The sequence below is a fragment of the Garra rufa genome, chromosome 9, assembly GCF_049309525.1.
Source record: "Garra rufa chromosome 9, GarRuf1.0, whole genome shotgun sequence".
NCBI lineage: Eukaryota > Metazoa > Chordata > Actinopteri > Cypriniformes > Cyprinidae > Garra > Garra rufa.
Window position 1 is genome coordinate 14,765,518 of NC_133369.1, and position 25,059 is coordinate 14,790,576.

The following is a 25,059-nucleotide window of genomic DNA, read 5'->3' on the forward strand; positions in this document are numbered from 1 at the left end:
ATTGCGTTGGTATTATTATGAATTGGCATGACGCTGGATCACTGGCAGGTGGAAAAGAAGGGTCTTGTTAGGTCCACTAATGCTCAATGGTGTGAAAAAATCCCAGGCACGCTGTTTCTCTGATCTTTGGCCGTGACGTTGCTCTTTCTTCATGCACTCACTGCTTGCTCCTTAGCATGTGTGTAGAACAGCATGTGTGACTGAATTTGCGGGATTCAGAACCCATTGTGCCACAGGTGTGAAAATTAGGTGTGAGTTTTATGTGTGATAAATTACCAACAGGTGTGCTATTTTTAGCCGTTCCACTTCCCACCCTCTCCACCACCTCTCTACCGCTTTCTTTACACTGCTATCACTTAAGGTCTTTTAAAGCATAAATTAAATAGTTTAATACAAATTAAATGATTTTAAGAAATATAAATATAATTAGCTAAACAACAATGCCAGTGGAAGAAGAATTAAACAGTTTTTTTAAATGGAAATTACAACAAAAATACTAATTGAGCAGAGGATTTTTGTACATTTTTCTTTTATATCTCTTTTCTCAGACCCACACCTCAGCTCTTCTCTCTACAGACCTGAAAACATAACAGAACATCTTACTTTAAGAATTCATGGAGTGGAAAAAGTCGCTGACTTCCAAATTCCATTCCAAAAAAAGAGCGAGCTGTGCAGAAACATAAAACATATCCCCTCACACATAACCCGTCATGACAGATTGCCTTTGGCACCTTACGGCACCTGCACATCTTTGGTCCACACGTAAAGCCCTCTTTTCCGTGATTTTAAGATGCATAACAGGCAAAGTGCAATGTCACCTCTTACTCAAAACACCCATTGTTACTTTGAAAGCTTTTAGAAAGTTTTGGGCAGGCTTAAGGTATACAAAAAGCTTTTTATTGCATTTTTACAGTGTTGTTTTTTCTTGTTGTTGTTGTTGTTGGAAAATTAACAACAAAATTTAGAGAATAGCTTCTCAAAAGATATATACACCTTGCAGAATCTTCAAAATGTTAGTTATTTTACCAAAATAAGAGGGATCATACAAAATTCATGTTATTTTTATTTAGTGCTGGCCACATAAAAGATGTTTACAGTCCACAAGAGAAAATAATAGTTACATTTATAAAAATGACCTTGTTCAAAAGTTTACATACTCTTGATTCTTAATGCTGTGTTGTTACCTGAATGATCCACAGCTGTTTTTTTTGTTTAGTAATTGTTGTTAATGAGTTCCTTGTTTGTCCTGCTGCCTGCTGTCCTTCGGAAAAAAATCCTTCAGGTCCCACAAATTCTTTAGTTTTTCAGCATTTGTGTGTATTTGAACCCTTTCTTACAATTACTGTGATTTTGAAATCCATCTTTTCACACTGACTTTTTCACAATGCTCACTGATGCTACTTAAGGAAACACAATGCATTACGAGCCGTGGGGGCGAAAACTTTTTAAATTTGACGACCAGGGCAAATTGAACTTATTTTGTCTTCTGGGAAACAAAGTATCTTCTGTAGCTTCTGAAAGGCAGTATTAAATGAAAAAGATATGATATTTAGGCAAAACAAGAAAAATGTATGCATCCTCATTTTGTTCAAAAGTTTTCACCCCTGCCTCTTAATGCATCGTTTTTTTCCTTCTAGAGCATCAGTGAGCATTTGAACCTACTTTAGGTTGCATATGAGTCCCTCAGTTGTCCTCAGTGTGAAAAGATTGATCTCAAAATCATACAGCCACTGTTGGAAAGGGTTCAAATACACAAAAATGCTATAAACAACTAAGAATTTGTGAGATCTGAGGAATTTCTCTGATGAACAGCGGGCAGTTTAACTTTTCAAGACAAACAAGGGACTCATGAACAACTAAAAAAAGAAAAACAGCTGTGGATCATTCTGGTAACAACAGGCAAGTACTAAATACTAAAAAAAAAAGTACTAAGTACTAAAAAACAACAACATGCATTTTGTATGATCCCTCTTATTTTCACAAGAGTACCATAATGTTGGTCTTGAAGGTTTAGAATGACATGAGGGTGAGCAATTAATGACAGAATTTTAATTTTTGGGTGAACTATCCCTTTAAATGTCTGTATTTTCCTTTTTTGTACAACTTGAATAAGTGAGACAAGTCAACAGTAATGAGCCTGTGTGTGTGTGTGTGTGTGCTCTACAATCTCTCTGTGGACTAAAAAGCAATGCCAGGGTATTAGCATACACGTCAACAGGTTTGCCCTCAGGTCTTCTGAATCCCTTTTTGTTTTGAGCCAGCTGCAAGCAAACGCTAACACCAGTACCAGCTGCCTGAGCTTAGAAGGTATGTTTGGATATCAAGTCCACCGATTGAATCGCGGTGATCCGATCAACAAACTTAACGGTGCTTGCCATGTCTCCCGGGCTTGTATCACAGGAACACTCTCACTAAGCTAATAAGCCAGTGCAGTGAAACAAATGTGTTTGCTCAGACACATGGTGCAGAATCATTATAAGTAATGGGATTGCCCTAAATTGTAAACATATGCATACAGTACAATCTGTTAAAGTAAACTGGAGCTGGGGGGGAAGAAACATGGATGCCCAAATCCTGACTATTTCCAGCTGCAAAGTAGTCGGAGGTGAAGTCCAGCATATTTTCTGCTAAATTGGAGGAGAAATGTGCCTGTAGAGCAAAACGCACTCTTGCCATATACCACCATTCTGGCTCTGGTGTATTAATCTTCAGCAAAGTGTGACTTCCATACCCATGACCATGACAAATAAAGTCAGATGCAACAAATGTGGGCGGATTGATGCAGTTTTCCATGTACTGTCTTCAACCATGTGGAACAATGTGGGGACTGGCACACTTTTAGTGGATGATCTGAAAGTTTTATTGCATACTCCCAGTTTCTTTTCCATTATAAGAGGCAAGTGTTTCTGATTCTAAATGGATGGTTCACCCTAAAATACTTACCCTCATGTGGTTCCAAAGCTGGATGACATTCTTCCTTCCACAAGTGGAGATTACAACTGAATAGTGAATTGTGACTGAGGCTGTCAATCAGCCTATCATCTCCTTTTGTGTTCCACTAAAGTAGGTTTATAAAGGTTTGGAGTGCCACAATGAGTAAATAAAGACTGAATTTTAAATTCATTCCCATTAATGTGATGCTTAAAGGAACACTCCACTTTTTTTGGAAATAGGCTCATTCTCCAACTCCCCCCGAGTTAATAAGTTGAGTTTTACCGTTTTGAAATCCATTCAGTTGTTCTCCTGTTCTGGCGATATCACATTTAGCATAGCTTAGCATAGATCATTGAATCCTATTAGACCAATAGCATCGCGTTTCCATATTTGTTGTATTTAAAACTTGACTCTTCTGCAGTTATATCGTGTACTAAGACCGGTGGAAATGCAAAGCTTCAATTTTCTAGGCTGATAAGATTAGGAACTACACTCCCATTCCGGCGTAATAGTCAAGGAAGTTTGCTGCGGTAATATGGCCGAAGCAGGCGGAGTATTATCAGAAATGAGTTCCCAGCTAGTTTAGCATTTGCACATGTGCTGCGTGATATTACTGCTCCTGCTTCGGCCATATTACGGCAGCAAACTTCCTTGACTATTACGCCGGAATGGGAGTGTAGTTCCTAATCTTATCAGCCTAGAAAATTGAAGCTTTGCATTTCCACCGGTCTTAGTACACGATATAACTACAGAAGAGTCAAGTTTTAAATAGGACAAATATCGAAACTCGTTGGTCATTTTTGAATGCGATGCTATTGGTCTAATAGGATTCAATGATCTATGCTAAGCTATGCTAAAAGTGATATCGCCAGAACAGGAGAACGGCTGAATGGATTTCAAAACGGTAAAACTCAACTTATTAACTCGGGGGGAGTTGGAGAATGAGCCTATTTCCAAAAAAAGTGGAGTGTTCCTTTAAAACAGTTTTGAACTTTGAATGATCATTTTGTAAGATATTTTGTAAATTTCTTACCGTAAATATATAAGAACTTCTTTTTTGATTAGTAATATGCATTGTTGCAAACTAAATTTAGACAAGTTTAAAGATGATTTTCTCAATATTTAGATTTTTTTTTTTTGCATCCTCAGATTCCAGAAATTCAAATAGTTGTATCCCAACCAAATATTGTCCTCTCCTAACAAACCATAGAGCAATAGAAAGCTTTTACATAATTTATAAATCTCAATTTTAAAAAATTGACCCTTATGACTGGTTTTGTGGTCCTGGGTCACATATTGTATTTCTTAGTGCTCTTGATAGATCAGCGTGGTGAAAAAAAATAATCGAAAAAAGCTGAAATACATGAAAATATAGATATTAGTTAAAAACTTAAAAAAAAAAAAAAAAAAGAATTGTAGAAATGTAGTCTTGGTAACTACAAAGTTGAAGTACTAAAATGACACAAAAAAAAATAAAAAAATAAAAATAAAAAGCTTAATTGAAATATTTAAAAACTAATAAAAATGGAAAAAGTAAAGCAAAAATATAAAGATAAAAATAAAGCTAATTTACAATATTTATAAATTCTATAATATATATAAATAATACTAAAATAACAAGGTAAAGTTACAGTGTCGAAAGTCTGTCAAAAGTTCTTGAATAGTAAGATTTTTTATGTTTTTTAAAAAATTCTCTTCTGCTCACAAAGCCTGCATTTATTTAATCCAAAGTACAGCGGAAGCAGTAATATTTTGAAATATATTTACTATTTAAAATAACTGCTTTCTATTTAAATATATTTAAAAAAATAATGTATTCCTGTTTTCAATTCTATCACAGATAAATGCTGTTCTTCCGAACTTTCTTTTCATCAAAGAAACCTGAAAAAATCTACTTAGCTGTTTTCAACATACTAATAATAGTAATGAATGTTTTTGAGCAGCAAATCGGAATATTAGAATGATTTCTGAAGGATCGTGTGACTGGAGTAATAATGCTAAAAATTCAGCTTTGAAATCACAGGAATAAATTACATCTTAAAATATATTCAAACAGAAAACAGTTAACAGTTAACAAATAAATGCAGGCTTGGCGAGCATTAAAGCATTAAAAATCCTTTTGACAGGTAGTGTACAAAAATGAAATTACAAAATAAATTAGTATTTTTTTCTTATCTATTTACTATCCCATGTGTTGAAACAGTTATAAGATATGATTCATTCCTCTTGTTTGTTTGAATAGTCTGACATGTCAGCTTATGATTCAACAAACCATTAATTTTACAATTTCAGTTGATAGCTTCAACTATAAAACACCAACCTAATTAAGAAAAATCAGACTGTAAATGACCCGTAATAGTAGTGTTACATCTTTTGTAGATAATTACAGATAACCACCTATTTAGTCTTTCAAACAATTCTCACTAATTGGACGAACATCAAATTAGCCTCTCTGTTGTGTACAGTATGATTCTTCATGGTTTTCTGTTCTTCTTTTGTATTTTAACTTTTTACATCTTTCGAATCTTGACATATCATATGACGCATGATATCATCGAGATTGTAAGAATAGGCATGATGTCATGGTATGATGTCATAGGTATTTGTCAGTGTGAGAAACAGAGATCGCTGGAAGTTGTTGGCAGTGTTGAGACTGTTTGTTTGAGGTGGGGGTTTGCTCTTTCTTCCCAGCTTTGTCGGCCTGAGGCGATAAGCGTCACGGTTGTTCAAGAGTCTTTAAATGTACCTTAGACAGTTTTTCAGTTGGATCTTACTCACACTGTAATTACTGTTGATCGGGATTCAAAACAAAGCTAGCCAAAGCTGAATGAAGGCAACACACTCCAACAATGCCGTCATATGTTGTGTTAAGAGCTTGTGATTCGCATGAATGGAGGACCAAGAATTTTGCATTTACCTGAATGAACCACAGTCTCCCCACAGAAACTGGGCACAGCCAACCTACCACAGATTATTGTTGGATAGATGTTTTGCTTCTTTTAAATTTGTTTCATTGCACTAATGTCTGCAGAGAAATGCCTTACCTGTCATTTGATGAGAGTAAAGTAAGTGCCCAGAAGAGTGTGGCGAATGATTGAGAGAACTGAGAGAATGAGGGAAAGAAATGAAAACACAGCTAAGAGACATTCACCTCCAATACGGATGTACTGGTGCTTTTGTGTTCCCTCACATAACCTCATTCTTGGCTGACAGAAATGGCAGAGACAGTATGACCGAATGGTTTGTTTGCTCTTTTACACAAAACATTGTCACACTCTAGACAATTTGCAGAAATTGTCTTGTCTTCTGGTCAGGCTGCTGTAAACTGCAGTTGCTGTGGCGTCTTCAGCACAGATGTTCAAAGAGAACAAGGTCTTTGTAAATATAGTTGTTTAGGGTGGTAGATGGATCGTTTTAATGCATGATGAAAGGAGGCACTTGCATATTTTGGTTTCGTGAAACATTTCTCCCGTGCTCTCAGTGTAAACTCTTTCGCTTTGTTATGGGAAAGGGTAGTTCAAAGAGAGCGCAAGTTGTCAGGTCAGGATGCATTTGCATTATTCAATATGGGTGTAAAGATGCATAATTAGATTACGAAATGTAATAATCCATTATAATACACAGTGTGTTATAGAGGGCATCTCAGATTACCCGCATGCACTTGCAACAGCGGCTGACAAATGCTCAATTTAATTCTGGAAAGTTCTTGCTGCCGAGTTTGGATTTCAGCATTATTATTATTATTAATAATTCAATGCATCAATTTCAGCAAGTTAACTTGACATTTTCTTTCCCAGTTGTGATTTTGATCCTTATTTTAAAGGGGTAGTTCACCCAAAAATTACAATTCTGTCTTTAATTCTCACCCTCATGTTGTTTCAAACCCGTAAGACCTTTGTTCATCTTCTGAACACCAATGAAGATATTTTAGATGAAATCTGAGAGCTCTCTGACCCTGCATTAATGGTAAGGGAATAGTGAGCTGACAATGCTTACAGATTTTAAAGAGACAGATTACTCAAAAATAAAAATTCTCTCTTTAATTACTCACCCTCATGTCGTTTTAAACCCGTAAGACATTTGTTCATCTTGTGAAACACAAATTTAGATATTTTAGATGAAATCTGAGAGCTTTCTAACCCTGCACTGATAGTAAGTGAATAGTGAGCTGACAATGCTTATACATTTTAAAGAGACAGAATCACTTAAAAATTAAAATTCTGTCTTAGGGCTGGGCGATATTCGCGAATTATCACGATATAGTTTTTTTTTTTTGTTGTTGTTGATAAAACGATAATGACAGTTCGATAAGAGCTTGATAATGTTTATGCACTATGCGTAACGCTGCGCAGGCATTTTGCAGCCTGCACTTATTTAGTTTACAGCCACAGGGCTCTACAGTGCGACCATTTCACTCGCATTTGCGACTAAAAATTAGTACGTGCGACTGTAAAAAAATATTTAGAAGCAGCATGTGCGACTGACCCGATCAGCATATTTGTGTCTGCGCTGTGTTTTTGCAACGTTGAATAATGTATCACAGACAATATCTCACGAATCCTTTCATAAACAAACTGTAGAGAGAGTGTAAATAAGAGACTGATTGTGCAGTAAAGAGAGCGTCGTTGCTTATAATAGAGCTTTGTGATATCGCGAACTAAGATGAGTGACGGTTTTTAATTATTTTAAGGGAGTTTGTAAATAAGATATTGATCTAATACAGCAGTTAAATAATTATTAATTCATTGACTGACTATAACACTATTGCCGGATTTTGCTCTATTTCTTCGTCAAAAGTGAAACAAGTCACAACTGCGCGCATCTCCATTCAAACACAGCGGTGTTTCGTTTATGAATGAACGTGCGTTTTTAAACGAATCTAGTGAAATGATTCAAATTCCCATTCATAAACCATCCGTTCGAACGAATCAAATAAATGATATGATTCAGTAATTAAATTAGTGTCTTGCCGCCACCTGCTGGCAGATCGTTTCAGTTATTTAAATCCTTTAATATTTCTGTATTCAAAATTTTATATTTAAAACATTAATCTGAACAGGAATTTATGATTTTGATTGCACTCATGTCACCTCTGAGTCTCATTAAACAAATGAAAAGGTAAAAACAAAGGTAAAAAACAAAATTCCCCTGTAAATCACTTTGAGGAAGGCTAATTTTTAATCACAGTTTTGATTGTTGTTTAGAATGTGCTCCTAAAATTTTGACTGTGCCCCTAAATTTTTTAAGTTAGGAGCACAAGTGCTCCTAGCAAGAAAAGTAAGCATAGAGCCCTGAGCCATTATTTTTTTTATTTATATTGTCAGACAGCTAAAACATTTGACAAAATGTGTTAAATCAGCTGCACAAAGGGATTGGCATGCTGAAAAGATTTGTCTATTCTTATTTTTGTTGAATCATATTACAGTTCTTATTTTTTAATAAAAACGTTTATTCTATTAATATTAATAATATTGTATTCTATTGATGCTGATTTTACTAGTAATATTATAATCTGTATTCTACCTCAATTGATTATTGTTTGGGAAGTATTTGTCATGTTCTGACAATAAACCATAAATAATAATTAACTGTCTGGTTTTTCTTTCATTCAGGAGTAAAAATCTGCCTTTAAAATTGATAGATATAAAGATTTGACCTTTATTGTGATAATTATTGATATCGACTGATTTGAAAAAAATTATCTGGATCATTTTTTTGCCATATCGCCCAGCCCTAATCTGTCTTTAATTACTCACCCTCATGTCGTTTCAAACCCGTAAGACTTTTGTTCATCTTAGGAACACAAATGAAGATATTTTAGATGAAACCTGAGAGCTTTCTGACCCTGCATAGATAGGGAACAGTGAGCTGACAATGTTTACAGATTTTAATTAGACAGATCACTCAAAAATGAAATTTCTGTCTTTAATTACTCACCTTCATGTCGTTTCAAACCCATAAGACCTTTGTTCATCGTCGGAACACAAATTAAGATATTTTAGATGAAATCTGAGAGCTTTCTGACCATGCACTGATAGTAAGTGAATAGTGAGCTGACAATGCTTACAGTTTTTAAAGAGACAGATCATTAAAAAATGAAAATTCTGTCTTTAATGTCGTTTTAAACCTGTAAGACCTTTATTCTTCTTCAGAACACAAATTAAGATATTTTTGATATTTTGATTTTTGATGCATAGACAGTGAACAGTGAGCTGACAATGTTTACAGATTTTAATTAGACAGATCACTCAAAAATGAAAATTCTGTCATTAATTACTCACCCTGATGTCGTTTCAAACCCATAAGACATTTGTTCTCTTTGGAACACAAATTAAGATATTTTAGATGAAATCTGAGAGCTTTCTGACCTTGCATTTATAGTGAATAGTGAGCTGACAATGCTTACAGATTTTAAAGAGACAGATCACTCAAAAATCAAAATTCTGTCATTAAATACTGACCATCATGTCGTTTTAAACCCTGTAAGACCTTTGTTCATCGTCGGAACACAAATGAAGATATTTTAGATGAAATCCGAGAGCTTTCTGACCCTCCTTATACAGCAACGCAACTACCAAATTCAAGGTCCAGAAAGGTAGTAAGGATAAAATAGTAAATTATCTTAATTTGTGTTCTGAAGATGAAGAAAGGTCTTACAGGTTTGAAACGACATGAAGGTGAGTAATTAATGACAGAATTTAAATTTTTGGGTGAACTATCCCTTTAAACTTTGAGTATAAAGCCTGATATATTAAAACAACAAATTTGTTACTCTGCTTTTTTTTTTTTTTTTTTAAAGTCAACAAGAAATTACATCCATAATACACGCTTGCCAGCACAAGCTACACTTCAGCAGGTTAACATGACAGACTTATGTTAAAGTTTAAAGCTCATGCTGGTATGATTCTTGGAACAAAAAGCACTCTTAGCAGCCAAATTAGGCTTATCCACTGTAATTTACACAGAACTCGAAATTCTGCCAGACCGACACACTTAGATAATTAGCGTTCTAGAGTGACTTAAAAACATAGCCGGAGATGTTGTTTACATGTATGAAAGCCACTCGGATCATTTGGTTTTTCTTGGATGGCTTTTTTTTAATTAAAAAAAAAAAACTAGGGCAAATTGCTGGACGGATAAGGCACATAAATGCCACATGATAATTCTGACATAACTTTAATTTCATTTAGCTCAAATTTAAGTATAAATAAAGTTGAATCCCTCTGAGGCCGTTTTTCTTGTTTGTTTCCCCTCTTGGGTCCCAGTGTCTCTTTAAGACCCGATTTGACAGTGATATTGGAAAGCCATCATATTTTCTGGTTTAGAGCTTGAATTTGATCCCCTCTATGAATTGATGAAAATACGATGCGGAATGGAAGACTCCAGGTATAAATCAGCTGGCGGTGAAAAGATTTCCGTAAAATGTGAAAGCACTGGGCCCTCAAGGGTGGCTCTTGGACACCCTTGCCCTAGACGCACCAGATCCCAGCCTCCTTTTTGACATGCCTGTGGTCGGAGCTGGGAAAGCCGTCCTCAGACATGCAGCTGATCCAAAAATCTCGAATGAGGCAAAATACGTCTCTGACTCTTTCCATTTATAATTACTAGGCCAGTGAGAGCACAGGCCCATCAATACAGGTCTGAATGTCATACAGTTCATAACAGTCAAACCCAAGGCAATGAGGGAAACGGCACGACCGTGCCGGGCAATCGATGCACTGATTCGATCATTCAAGGCCAATTGTGTTGTTCAAGCTCATGTTGACAGCAGCAGTTAAAGAATCATTTAACTGCTGCAAGGCTTTGCTGAAACAGCTCTGACAGTGGGATGAAAGGAATAACACCCCTATGATTAAGGAACAGGGGAAACGGTTTGTGATATTGCCATACCGCCCTCAATTAGGGAAATTCAATAAGGGAAACGCTCTGATAGTTCTCAGCTTTTTGATGTTCCAACCTCACGCCAGTCCTGGTTTCCGCCCGTTCTCAGCACTACGATCGCAATCAGGTCTGAAGTGTGTGGGCTGAGTTGGGGAGATTTTTTACCAATTTACGGTTAATGTCAGGTTTCTATAAACAAGTTCAAACTGTATACCATATGTCTTTATGTGTGGTTTGGGAAAAAATGTGTCCAGATCATTTCCTCATCACAAAAAAACGCTGAGGTCACATGGCATGAAACAAGCTACACAATAATGTTGCCTATTTTTTTGTTACCATGAAAACATCACGATACATACAAAAAAACTGTAAATATTTCCTCTTGATTTAGACATCCTAATTAGTTCTTGGGCTTTTTGCTGCATTGTTACAATGTGAATTTGACTGTGTGTGTGGCATACAGTATTGCCTTTGTGGCATATAGATGACATAAATGTTGTCTGATGGTTATTTTTATAATTTGACATTTTCAACACTACTGTATGTTTGCCATCACATATCTAGGGCTCTGATCCCAAGCAGACAGTCCTGTTTTAATAATATTTTCAGCATTCAGCATTAAAGACTGAGGTTGTGTCTTATTTCGCCCCTTAGTATATCACTAATACAGATTTGAGAACTAGGAAGGACCTTGTTCAACTGAACATTGACATAAACGTGAAAGCGTTTGCTGTAAGTGAATAGTGAGCTGACAATGCTTACTGATTTTAAAGGTATAGTTCACTTAAAAATGACAATTCTGTCAATAATTACTCACCCTCATGTCATTCCAAACCTGTAAGACCTTCATTCATCTTCTAAACACAAATAAGGATATTTTGATGAAATCTGAGAGCTTTCTGACACTGCATAGACAGCAATGCAACTGAAATGTTCAAGGCCCAGAAAAGTAAGAAAAATATTGTTAAAATAGTCCATGTGACATCAGTGGTTCATCCTTGATTTTATGAAGCTATGAGAATATTTTTGGAGTGCAAAGAAAACAAAAATAGTGACTTTATTCAACAGTTTCTTCTCTTTTGTGTTAGAATATGTTGCTGTCTATGCAGGATCAGAAAGCTCTCTTCTTTCATCAAAAGTATCTTAATTTCTGATATGAAGATGAATGATTGTCTTATGGGTTTGGAACAACGTAAGGGTGAGTAATTGATGTCAGAATCTTCATTATTGGATAAACTATCCCATTAAGGTGCATTCTGGGAATTTCTAGGGAGCAAGCTTTTTAGTCCAATGAGACATTGATTAGAAAATTCACATTTAAAAAGCGGATTGAGACACGGCCTCAATGATGAAGTTTAGAATGTTAAGAATTATGTTATATAGCAAACCTTCACTCCTCTTGTATGGTTTGTCCAGTTGTATAATTTTATGGAAAATGTTTATAAATGGCACAACATTTGTATAAGCCATGCCAAGTTTTAAATGGTGCACTCTCAATTATTTATTCAGACTGAAGAAAAGATGAGGAGAAAAAAAGAGAATGGGGGAAAAAGGTCAGCGAAGTGCATGATATTTTATAAAGCATTGTGGTGGGTCGTCCAGTTCGGACTGTTACTCTATCTCAGTTTGTGATATTTAAAACTTGGCTTCAATCAATAGCAATGTCTCTGGTTTGCAGCTATTGTGTTCGCCCAAGGACATTTTCCTGTAAAGGGGACGCTAAGGAACTTACATTAAGAGACCTTTATTGTGAAACAGTATGGTCGTTACTGGCTCCTTAGTCTTCTACTAGCAACATGATCCTGCTTGGACTCAATGCGGTTTTGGGCTTTCAGCGGCTGTCTGAACTCTACATACAGGAGTTGAGCTTTGAATCAAATCACTGTGCTGCTCACATTAAAAATGGTTTCCTCTGCAAAAACGTCAGACCTCGCTAGTGTCACAGTAATGACAGTTTCTTTAGTCATTGAAAGTTTTATGTGTCAATGAAAATGTCTGTGACAGTTCTATAGTGGCACACGTTTAACCGTTCAACAGAGCACTTTGCAGTTCGCTTGCTCTGTGGTGTAGTGGTTTACAACTTAACGTTGCTGGTTCGGTTGCAAGACACAAGTCATGAGCTATCACCATGTTCCTTTGAGCGAGGCACTTAACCTCTGTAAATGTAAGTTGTTTTGGATAAAAATGTGTGCTTTTGCTTTGCTACTTACAATGCATTCTGCTTACCCCTACTAGGTCCCTACTTGCATTTAATATTAAATCCATATGGGATGCAGTTTTTGCATTTGAATTGGTTTACTATTCAATGCACATTTGCATATAAGTGTCAATGTTAAACTATTGCATGTTAGAATGGAAAACTGATTGCATGCAATGGTGTATAAGGACAAATACAGAAAATTGGACAATTTCTTGTGTATTTTATTGTTATAATTTGTCTAGGTTGAAGCTACATTATTTAAATGCACATATTTTACAACAAATGCAACAAAGTCAGTAAACTTGCATCTTAAATGCATTTAAGCACTTAAAGGGATAGATCACCAAAAAATGTAAATAACCCTTAGGATTTACTCACCCTCAAGCCATCCTAGGTGTATTTTTTCTTTCAGACGAATACAATTGGAATTATATTACAAATTGTCCTGGCTCTTTCGAGATTTATAATGGCAGTGAATGGCTGTTGACTTTTTGAAGTGCATCTATCCATCATAAAAAGCACTCCACATGGCTCTAAGGGGTTACTAAAGGCCTTCTGAAGCTAATTGGTGCATTTTTGTAAGAAAATTTCAATCTTGAAAACTTTATAAACCTTATTCTTTAGCTTCTATTAACTGTCATAAATATGTTCATGAAAGAGTGGCGTTCCAGTGGATGATGTAGGCCGTAGACGTAGCGTAAGGTCTGGTGAGAGTATGCTAGTCTTACGAGAATCAAGTTTTGTTTAAAGCAAAGGAAAACCAGTCTCCTCTTGGCTTATATTGAAATCCTCCAACATTTTTCCTTACAAATCCTTGTTTTCAACTTCTAAGTCATGGACTTCTAACCTGTGTTTTTGGTTTTGCTCTCTTCTCTGCGCTTCCACATTCGCTATGTTCGCCTACGTCGACAGTTAGCAGAAGCTAGAGATTACGGTTTATAAAGTTTAAATATGGATATTTTTCTTACACAAACGCATCGATTCGCAGATATCGATCAAAAGGCCTTTATTAACTTTATTAACGGAGCTGTGTGGAGCACTTATGATGGATGGATGCATTTTATTGGACATCAAAAAACCAACAGTCATTCACTGCCATTACAAAGCTTATGTGGAAAGAGCCAGGACATTTTTTAAATAAAACTCTGATTGTATTTGTCTGAAAGAAGAAAGTTATATACACCTAGGATGGCTTGAGGTTGAGTAAATAATGGGGAAATGTTCATTTTCAGGTCAACTGTCCCTTTAATTTCATTTATATACACATACAGTAAATTGCTGACTGGAGTATTTTATTTTCACTTTATGATCAATTATCACCAGTGTTTTACTGAAATAGCAAAAGTCATGTGGTACTGAAATGGAGAGTGTTGGTTTGGTGTTATTAGCTGGTAAACGTATCTGTTTTGTGTCTTGCTTTATTGCAGCTAGCTATGGAGCTTATCCCATCTGTAAAGGCTGCTCGGTGTGTTCCAAGGACAACGGGTGTATGAACTGCCAACCCAAGCTCTTCCTGTTCCTGAGGAGGGACAGTATGAGGCAGTATGGCGAGTGTCTCCATGCCTGTCCGTCAGGCTACTATGGCATGCGAGGGGCAGAGATCAACATGTGCTCCAGTAAGATCCTACACTCATTACACTTCCCCACTCACATATACGCACATACACACACACTGGCTGTTTGTACCACTGGTGTGTAGATGCTAATGCACTGACACGCTGGTTTAACTTGGATTTGAGTGAGAGCTTAGCTCTGTAAAAAATGTTTGTGTGGTCACGTACTGTGAATATTTTAAGTGAAGGAATACTGCTTTGCCTTTGATGTTGAAAACGCTTGTAGCTTGTAAATTTGTTGTGAGTGAACTGACAAATCTGTTGATTTGGAAAGTTACGACTTTGCATATTAACTTCTTTCCCAGCATTTTCCATGCACCATAATTGGTTTAAAGGGTTCCTGACCCCATGTCTTTTAAAACAGTACACTTAGCAAACTTACATTGCATTGTGAATGCAACAATTATGTATGTGCAAAACTACATATTTCCAAAATCAACTAGTCGTTCAGGCAAACGAAAAACTAGTCTTTTGTTTTAAATTCTCAGATTGCTCTATACACTTAATGCAACCTTAATGTTTTCTATATCAACGAATCAGTCTTAAAGGACTAGTTCACATCTTCAGTCGAAAAGACATGAAGGTTTTTGAAGAAAACATTTCAGGATTTTTCTCCATATAGTCTTCAATTGGGGTCAATGGGTTGAATGTCCAAATTGCAGTTTCAATTGGGCTCCACATGATCCCACTCAATGAATAAGTGTCTTATCTAGTGAAACGATCTATCATTTTCTAAAAAAAAGTAAAATTGATATACTTTTTAAACCACAAATGCTTGTCTTGCACGAGCTCTTTGTCCACGGCTTGACACATTTATGGTTAAATATATACATTTTTAGTTTAATTCTTAATTCTTAATTCTTAATTCTTACATGTTTAATTCTTTTGCTAGATAAGACCCTTATTCCTCAGCTGGGTTCATGTAGAGCCATGGACCTTCAACTGCTGATCCCCATTAAAAGTCGACTAAATAGAGAAAAGTCCTGGAATCCTGTATTCTTTTTGTATGCGATTTATCTAAATAAACATAGAAGGATATTTAGACGACTTTTATAATTTACTAGTTGGCTGTTGGACGTCACTTATGCTTAGGATCAATAGCGAAATAGGGAAACAAAATTCTTACATTTGTCTGCACAGAGCAGTATAATAGTCCTGTTGGGATTGTATATCCTTCTTCTTCCATATCGTATATTTTATAACCTTATTTTAACATTTGCACCAGGCCTGAGATACTCTGGACCTTTGAGGTTAAGTGAAAAGCCTGAGGTGTTGGCTTTGTGTTTCATGTGAAAACAAAACTCTAACTCTTTGGACCGTTAAGCCAAACTCCTGACAGACAGACTTTAAACCTCAGAGAAGAGTGTCAGGACCTACAATACTAATAAACCTAGATGCAGTACAGATACCCCTGTATATAAAAAAAGAGTCTTTTCTCACTCAAACAACTTGATACAGATTTATTAGCCATTTTTATCAAAAGAGGTTGAGGGGAAATGTTTAAACGCCTCATTTACCATAAACCGGGTGTACCAATTGAGACTGCTTAGCGTTATAGAGTTTTCCCGCTCTCGACCGCTAATCCAAATCATCAACCTACATTTTGTAAACTGTGGAGAAAAGAAAAAGACATGTTGTTTTCTGCGACTGTGTCCTCCAACCATTCGTTGTCCTGGGTGAATTTTGATTTTAAATGATACTGATATGTGGCCAGTTAATCTGGATTCCTTTCATGGAGGACTTCTCCCAGAACAAAACCTCACATTGTCACGTAGCATCAAATCTGAGCGCAAAGCCTACTTTGATGTGATCGCTGTTTCAGTCACGACTTTGTAATCCAGCTTCACATTTGACCCTCCTCCTTAAGTTATGCTTTTTCTGTCGTCTTCGCTAAGCTCTTCATGTCTGTCAGTCATAATGGGATGTTCTATCAGGGTTAGTGGAAGAACTACTCGTTGGGTCACTGGGAATACACAGCAGCCATTCAACATCGCTCCGTTTTCCCTCTTGTCCAGGTTTCCAGCGCAACTTCGTTCTTCTCAGAGCCTGGAACGGTGGAATACATTGGAGTTGATCATGTTTTAAAAAAGCGGGCTCTGAAATCACTTAAGCAGCAGCTGCTTATCATTAGACCCTAAGTGTGTGTGTGTGATCCTATCTCGTTTAAGAATGCTTTGCAGAATCGTCGGGCCTGAGCGAAAACAAAGGCAAAGAGGAGACAGGTTTGCACTACATCAGTGCAGACTCTTCCGCTGCAGCCGTGGGGTGGGGTCAAGCGCTTTTGAAATCCTCTCACCAGATTGAACGCTCTGACCTACCTCTGGCGAGCATCATGTGCGTGACCCAACCATCTCGAATCAGTAGATGAAAGGCTGGTCTTGGTTTCCTCTTCTGTGAGATGTTCTGAAACTACTTTGAAACCGAGCTACTTTTAAATTAAATTATATATTAATACATTTAAATATTTAATTGTAAGATTATACAATTTATTTACAGGCATACATGCAAAACTTTGGGAACCCATTGCAGAATCTGTGAAAATGTAAATAATTTTAACAAAATAAGAGAGATCATACAAGATGCATGTTATTTATTATTTAGTACTGTCCTGAGTAAGATATTTTACATAAAAGATATTTACATATAGTCCACAAGGCAAAAAAACAGCTGAAATGAAATTTGTAATGGTTGTTTATGAGTCTTGTTTGTTCTAAACAGTTAAACTGAGTACTGTTATTCAGAAAAATCCTCCAGGTTCTGTAGATTCTTCAGTTTTCCAGAATCTTTCATCAGTGACTGTATGGTTTTAAAATCCATCTTTTTACACCGAGTACAGTTGAGGGACTCAAACACAACTACTAAAAAAGTTTGAAACATTCAATGATGCTCCAGAAAGAAACACAGTGCATTAAGAGCAACTTTTTAATTTGAAGATCAAGGTAAATTGTACTTAATTTGTCTTCCAGGAAACACTCAAGTATCTTCATCCCGTTCAAAAGTTTTCACCCCTCGGCTCTAAAGGCATCATGTTTCCTAATGGAGTATTCATTAAAGGTTCACTTCAGAATTAAAGTTTCCTGATAATTTACTCAACCCTATGTCTTCCGAGATGTTCATCTCTTTCTTTTTTGGACAAGAATTGAAGGTTTTTGAAGAAAACATTCCAGGACTTGGGGTTAAATGGGGATCAGTGGGTTAAAGGTCCAAATTGCAGTTTCAGTGCAGCTTCAAATGGATCCACATGATCCCGTCAGAAGAATAAGGGTCTTATCTTGTAAAACAAACGGTCATTTAATAAATATAAAAATAAAAATTATATATTTTTAACCACAAATGCTCATCTTGCTATAGCTCTGCAAAGCATGTCTATGACTTCACGCATTACGTAACCACATCTTATTTTCTTCTCCAACTTCAAAACTGTCCAGCATCATTGTTTTTTTGTAAAGGACGTTCGACGCGTGACTTTGTAATGTGTTGTGAACTGAAAGCTATAGCTAAAAGTCGTGACTGCAGAGCTAGTGATGAGAAAATGGCCAATCCTTTTACTAGATAAGACCCTTATTTCTCGTCTGGGATTGTTTAGACCCTGCATTGAAACTGCAATTTGGATCTTCAACCTCCTGATTCCCATTGAAGTCCACTACATGGAGAAAAATCCTGAAATGTTTTCCTCAAAAACCTCAGTTTCTTTTCGATTGAAAAAAGAAAGACATGAATATCTTGAATGACATGAGGCACTATTTGAGAGAAACATAGGCTACTTAGAAAGCGTGTTTAATTATTACCTGATCCCACTAGATTGTTTTGACTGCGTGTGCGATAAAATATGACGTGAATTAGAAGCCTCTCTGCTGTTGGTTAGTTGCTCCCAAACACTGTTCCAACCTACCACTGAAGCTAACCAGATAAAAAGAGAGTGTGGGAAGGATGAAGGAGAGATAAATGCTAGAAAAGAGACTCTGAATGTAGAGAGAAATGGTGCGATGGTACCATCAGTTTTTCCGCAGGTTGAAGTGAAAGCCCTCTTCCTCATCCATCTTGAGCCCTCCTTGTCTCCCTTTACATTTGAAGTCTTTCAGTGTCACCACAAGGAACCCCCCACGCCATCTTCTCACGGACACATAAGCAGAAACATGAAAGCTTCCAGACTGAGAATTAGGATAAAACCTGCAAGCAGAGACTGGTTTCAACCATAACCTTTACAGCAGCCATCTAGGTACTTACCAGCTTCTCTTCACGGAGGCAGGGCTGTGAGTTTTAATGCTGACTTCATGACTTTATGAATTATTTTTCACATGATTGATAGCCTGTGTGTAAGCAGCCTTCCAGTGAATAAAAGATATTGGCCCCAGATGACCTCCAGTTTGTCCGCATGTGAAGTTCCCTGTTCTCTCTTTACTCATATGGAAACCCTTTTTAGAGCTTTCTGATTGCCAATATCCTAGACGTGTAGTTCAAGTATCACAGTTCATCCAGGACTAGTATATGTGCCACATGAGAGCCCCCATGTCAAGGATAATTGTTTCATCCAATTTTATACTATGTTTTATCGTCCCCGGTGTTGTAAAAATCCGTTCCTATTGTTCTGTTGTTGTAATTATTCCCACTTTGTCACTATTTTAAATGTACGAATGCAGGCATTTGAGTAAGTCTGTCCGAAACCTTCCTAATCTTCAGAGTTTTACGGGTAGTTTTGATAATCCGATGGGACCGCGGTGGACCTCAGCCACACGAAAGGACTTTAAGTTGCCTACAGTGGTACCCAAATGTAGTTAAACAATCAACGCAATTCTACAATACGTCCTTCCAATGAAGTAATGAGTCCTGTACCCTCTGGGAAAGAATGAGTTGCAGTTAAAGTGATGTCATTTGGGACCTGCAAATGAACAGTTGCTGTTGGCACCTCTGTCTTACTCTTACACCAGAGAATTCGATTTGCCAGACAGTGTAAGTGGTACACCTATCCTTAACCCAAGGAGTTTTACAGCTCTGTTCGGTCATCGTGAATTTAGATGGCTCTTGTAAAGTTGAATTTAATATACTGTACGTTTATAGAGACTTTAATAGTTGTCATTTTTGGTATTATTATAGTGGTCTACAAAAAAATCGACTGTTAGGCCACACTTAAAAATGAAAGAATATCATTGCATTTAAAAACAAAACATCAAACCAAGTGACATCTGCAAACAATTGATGTTTGACTTCTCAACCGCTTTTAGAATGACTTTCCAACCAATTGGACTTTTAACCACTAATGTTTGACAACCACAGTTATTTATTTATTTATGCCTGCATGTTGTTATATATTGTTGAATATAATGGCACTTGGTTTGATCCAATTACATTCTAATGCAATGACATTTATACATTTTTTGTGCAACTATTGTTATTAGGTTGGCTGCACCCCCAAACAATTGGGGGGCTGTGGCCCAATTCAAGGCTTGTCGCAAATTATTTTGTTTGTCCAAAAAATTCTCTATTGTGTGGGCTCTTTATCATTATTTTAACCCGATCTCATGACGAAGATATACCTCTGGGAACTTTTTGCAAGATGCGAAGAACAAAGAACATATGGTATATTTTATGTGACTTTGATTTTGTAGGTGTCACCACAGTTCTGACTTGAAATGTCTATTGAGTGGCACTATAACTCTTAATGCTCCGTTTTAAAATAATGTACCATCTGCACTACATCTAAACCTACCTGAAAGTATGAACAAAATTGAATGTGATGTAAAAACGCAATTGGCAATTGCAAGCATGCCATTTCAGCTTGTTTTTCGATCTCTCATCTTTCAGCTCTTTCATCGTTAGTCATGTTTTCAAGTCCAATTTCGTGCCGGCTAAGCATAAACATATGGGTTTGTAGCTATAAGGGATACAACTGCAACAGTAAACTAACAATGAATTAAATTAGATTGTATTTTATTGATGTCTACACCTACCCCAACCCTAAATCAACCCCTTACAATAATGCAAAAAGTAATTATTGAGCTGTAATCAAAACTGTAAAAAAAATGATTACAAGTGCTCACTGTTTTACCACCTCTAGTGTTCATTTCAGTTAGAAACTACAGTGATATGTACTTATTGGTATTTATTTTGCGTCTTGTGAAAAAGTTCCCAAAGTTATTTTTTTGTCATGAGACCATATAGGATTTTTAACTGCTCCTGATCGAGATGGAGAGTCCCCAATTCAACTCACATTTCGTGGCAGTTTCAAAATGAAAACAGTTGGTACAGGCACGTATTGCTGCGTTTTTATTACGCTGGTTGAGGCTAGTTTTGCGGCTGTTCAGAATTTAAATATCCGGGGAGTGTCGCTAAAGGTTAAAGCTCTATTGTGTTGGAAATATCCCCTACACCAAACCCAGTTCTACACCTACCAGATAGTGATAACAAATGCATTGAAGTGATATAAAAACACATTTGTTGATGCAGCCGTGCTATTTTAACTTCCTTATGTGGATTTAAGCTGTAGTGATTCGTACATATAGGTATGTTTTTTCAGTTTTGCAGAAATATATGTAGAGGCATGCATGTCCAATGAGCCTATGTTGCCCATCTCAAATGTACAGGTAAAAGTAGGCTACTTTTAATCAAAACATTGAAGCTTAGCTTACCTGTTGAGAAGAACTCTGCAAGTTTGTTGTATTGACTGAAACCCAAACATTCCATCAAATTCCTCCATCTTGTAAAAACACTGCCATTGTTTACCCTTGTTTCACCCCGTTGTCTGTCTCTGTGTATTTTGGCCAGCCTTTGAATTTTGGCTTGCACTTCTGTAATGGAATCTGAATTTCTTTTTCACCGTCTAAACACTGGCCTAAATGCAATGGTTGGACAAACATTTATGGTCCTGTAACTTCCACCAAGTCAAAGCTGGTTAAAAATCAGTCAAAATCGTTTAAGGATCTAAATAAATTTGTAACAGCTTCCTCTATTGTAGGAAGCTGCCTGTGGACAATGCAAATAGATCCTCGAAGGTCCTCAAAGAAACCCCAGAGGGCTTCTTGTACCCACTGGCACATTTTTGGGTGTGAGAAAGTCAACCGCATGATATGCACACCATAAACAAAGCAGGTCAGATGGGACAGGCTCTTTCAGCGAGGCACTTTCAGTACGAGAAATGGAAAAATGTGGCCGGATTTAGCGCTCCCCGAGCATGGGCATCCCTTTTGCACCGCAGATGGCTGCCGAATACTATGCATTGGTTACTGTGACCTCAGGGCCGACTACCAAAGCTGCCCCTTGTTTACAAGGCCCTGCCATATAGGAATTAATGTCGATTTTTAGTAGAAAATAAGTTACTGTTACATGTTTAATTGCTTAAAAATGAAGTAAACTTTCAACATCCCTGGCCAACGTGGTTCGCAGCCGCTTGAATATGACACTGGCTCGAACGTCCACAGTATAATTTGCTTTATTGTTTTTTTGTTTCATCCAGACCACAGCAGAGAGGCATTCCTGCCACAAGTCTTTCAGGATTAGATCACCCCTAAAGCTTGATGATTCAACTCAACATGCACTTGACTTGAAAACCACATTGAAAGCCAAGTGGAAAAAAAGGACAAACATAAATCTCAAGCAACAGTTTGCAGCGCAGTAGGCAATTTCAGTTTCCGCTAATGTTCTGTTTCGGCTTATTTTTTGTCCCTCTTGCATTGGGTTTTCATCAGATTCCCATCGTCTGTCCTTATTCCCATGTCTGTGCAAGAACAAGTAATCTAATTATGTCACGTTAGTCTCCTGTTATCATCTAGGCCTTAAAAGTGGCACCAAGGTTAATCCTATTGGAATAGAAGACCACCTTCTTAGCTTAGAAGTGTCTGGCCCAAGGATCTACGGTTTTAAAATGATTTAAAAAACTTTTCTAATTTTATGTTATATGATTTGAGAATTCTGGTTTAGAGATATCTTTTGAACCCAAACTCACCAAATTCACTCCCAGGCACGTATAGCATTTCTAATTTCTGACTGATATTCCAACGCAGCGATTTTTGATATTGCAGCATCTGCACATGATCATGGATGATAAATGACATTTCATGACGAGTCAGTCCAGTCATTGTCTGACTCATGTGCCAATAGTTGCTCTTTCTGCTTTCTCCTCCTCAATTCCCTGTTGAAGTAAGCGATCCAAAAGGTGATGACAGCCTCCCCATGGCTGCAATATATCAGACAGAGGACAGAGGCGGCTTTTCTGTTACAAAGCTCATTTATTAGCTGTTGCACCCTGTCATAGATTGGACATGTAGGGACATAGAGACTCCTAGAGCTCTGATTACCTTGGGAACAAAAGCGAGTGGATCCATCTGTGTGGCCTTCTTCTTCTCCTCAGACTCCACGCCAAGATCTCTACAGCACAGCGTAACTTGACCAGCCAAAGCACGTGTTTATCAAACAAAAGATGCAGTTCTGCCCTGGTGTCTTGGCTGATGTAAAGACAAGGGTGTTAAAGACAATGACATGATGAAGATGTATGTTTTGTTGTTCGAGTGGCGTGTTTTACATTCTTGCCCTGCAGCAAAACTACGAGACAACACGGCTCGTCTCTTTAATCTGTGTGTCTCGTCAGTTCATTCTAAGAGTGTATTACATTTGTTGCAACTGTGGCTTAGCAGTTAGAAAGAACGGTGATGGTTTGAGTTCAAGTCTAGTCTCCATAATAGGGTTCAATGATAAAGAGGCCTGCTGGCTTTTTGTAAAAATATTTTTAAAGGGACTTGTATGGCTTAATATAACATAAATTATGTCTCTTACTGAAATATGTAGTAGAAAATCCATAAAAGATTTACGTTATTCAAAAAATCCACATCGCTATTTCGATGACATCAAGGTGAGCTACTGGCACTACCTTTTGCTATTTTTACCGCAACGCAACTCGGAAAAAAAAATACTGACACAATGCCACATTGTGCCGCTTTTGGTTATAATGTTCAGTCAAAGGGCAACAGAGAAGCAATGTAGGTCTTCATTGCTTTCCTAGTGATGTTAAGATGCCCATGGACGAATAAAACTTCCAAAAGACCTGCGTCTTTGTTCTCTCTACTTTAGCCCTGCCTTTGAGGCTTTTAGTAGACCACAGCTACTGAAAGAGCTTACAAATGGCATAGGCAAGAAATGCTAGATGCCATTCTGGCCGCTTGTCATGATGCCGCAGCCTTTGAAGGACTTTCTCAGCATGGATTTCACTCGATATCCAGATGCATTTAAACTCCTTGTTGAAAAAATTGCTACTGTAAGCACTTTCAGTAGCTGTGGTCATAGTATCAGTATTTTATTTTGTGTTGGGGTAAAAATAGCAGCAGGTAGCACCAGTACTACCCTCCAAAGGCAAAGTGCAGTAACTACACATTCAGTCAAAATTGAATTAAGGTTTGGACTTGTTGGACTTTAAGTCTCCTGGTTAAATTTTGTCCCGTTTCAGAGAAACGAGAGTGTCAACATGTTTGACTAGCTGGTGTAAAAATTTTAAAGGCATTTTTCTCAGTTTAAGTGTTGGCGTAGTTACTGCACTTTGCCTTTGGAGGACAGAATAGCTCACTGAGTGCAACCATTTGACATCATTGAAATAATGGTGCCTCCCCATAGTCTAAAACAGGGGTTGGCAAGTAAGTCTGCCATTGGGCCAAAAACAAAATTTCGCCACTAGAGCATAGTCAATGGAAAATTTAAGAAATTAATTTATGAAAAATGCAACTAATTGCCTGTGACAGGTTGTTACAGTGTCTTTTGTAACTGTTAGTGAGCTGTTACTCCAGGGTATATACAGAAATCATTTTTTAGTTTAAAAAGTTACTTTTTATGCCATTTTATAGATTTATTTTTTGGCATTTTTGCCTTTATTGTGATAGGACAGATCAGAAATGACAGGAAGTGAAGTGGGAGAGAGATAGGGGGCGGGATCAGGAAAGGTCCTCGAGCTCCTACAGGTGTCGTGTAGTAGGACACAGTGATATATCGTAAAATGTGCTTCTTTTACACAAAGTGTGCGTGAACGCGAAATCGAAAGTGAAAGTAAACAGTAAGCGCTTATTCGAAGAAGATTGAAATAATTGTGAGTAACTGTGGCTGTCATAACAGATCTTTTTCAGTACCAGCCGCTATCAAAATAATCTGGTTGTGAGCGTGGGCCAGATATTATTGTGCAGGCGGTTAAAATAACATAAATCTTTTATGGGTTTTCTACTACATATTTCAGTTAGATACATTATTATTTGCATTATATTAAAACATACAAGTTAGTACCAAGGATCCCTTTAAAGAAAATTGTGTATATTTCATTTGAAAGAAAGAAATTGTAAAATGTCTGTAAAGAAAATATTAATATTTATACATTAAAAATGACAATAATAATAACAACAAACAATATAAGGAAAAAATACTAATTATTTTGGCAGGGCAAAGCAGAATTACAACTGGGCT

At 37.0% G+C, this 25,059-nt stretch overlaps 1 protein-coding gene across 1 annotated transcript in view; it reads left to right on the forward strand.

Moving 5' to 3' along the window:
- rspo2 (R-spondin 2) overlaps positions 1–25,059 on the forward strand; it is a 76,605-nt gene that overhangs the window by 17,750 nt on the left and 33,796 nt on the right. Inside the window, exon 2 of the mRNA XM_073847375.1 lies at positions 14,443–14,631. Coding sequence (XP_073703476.1) covers positions 14,443–14,631 — 189 coding nt within the window. The remainder of the gene's footprint in view (positions 1–14,442; positions 14,632–25,059) is intronic.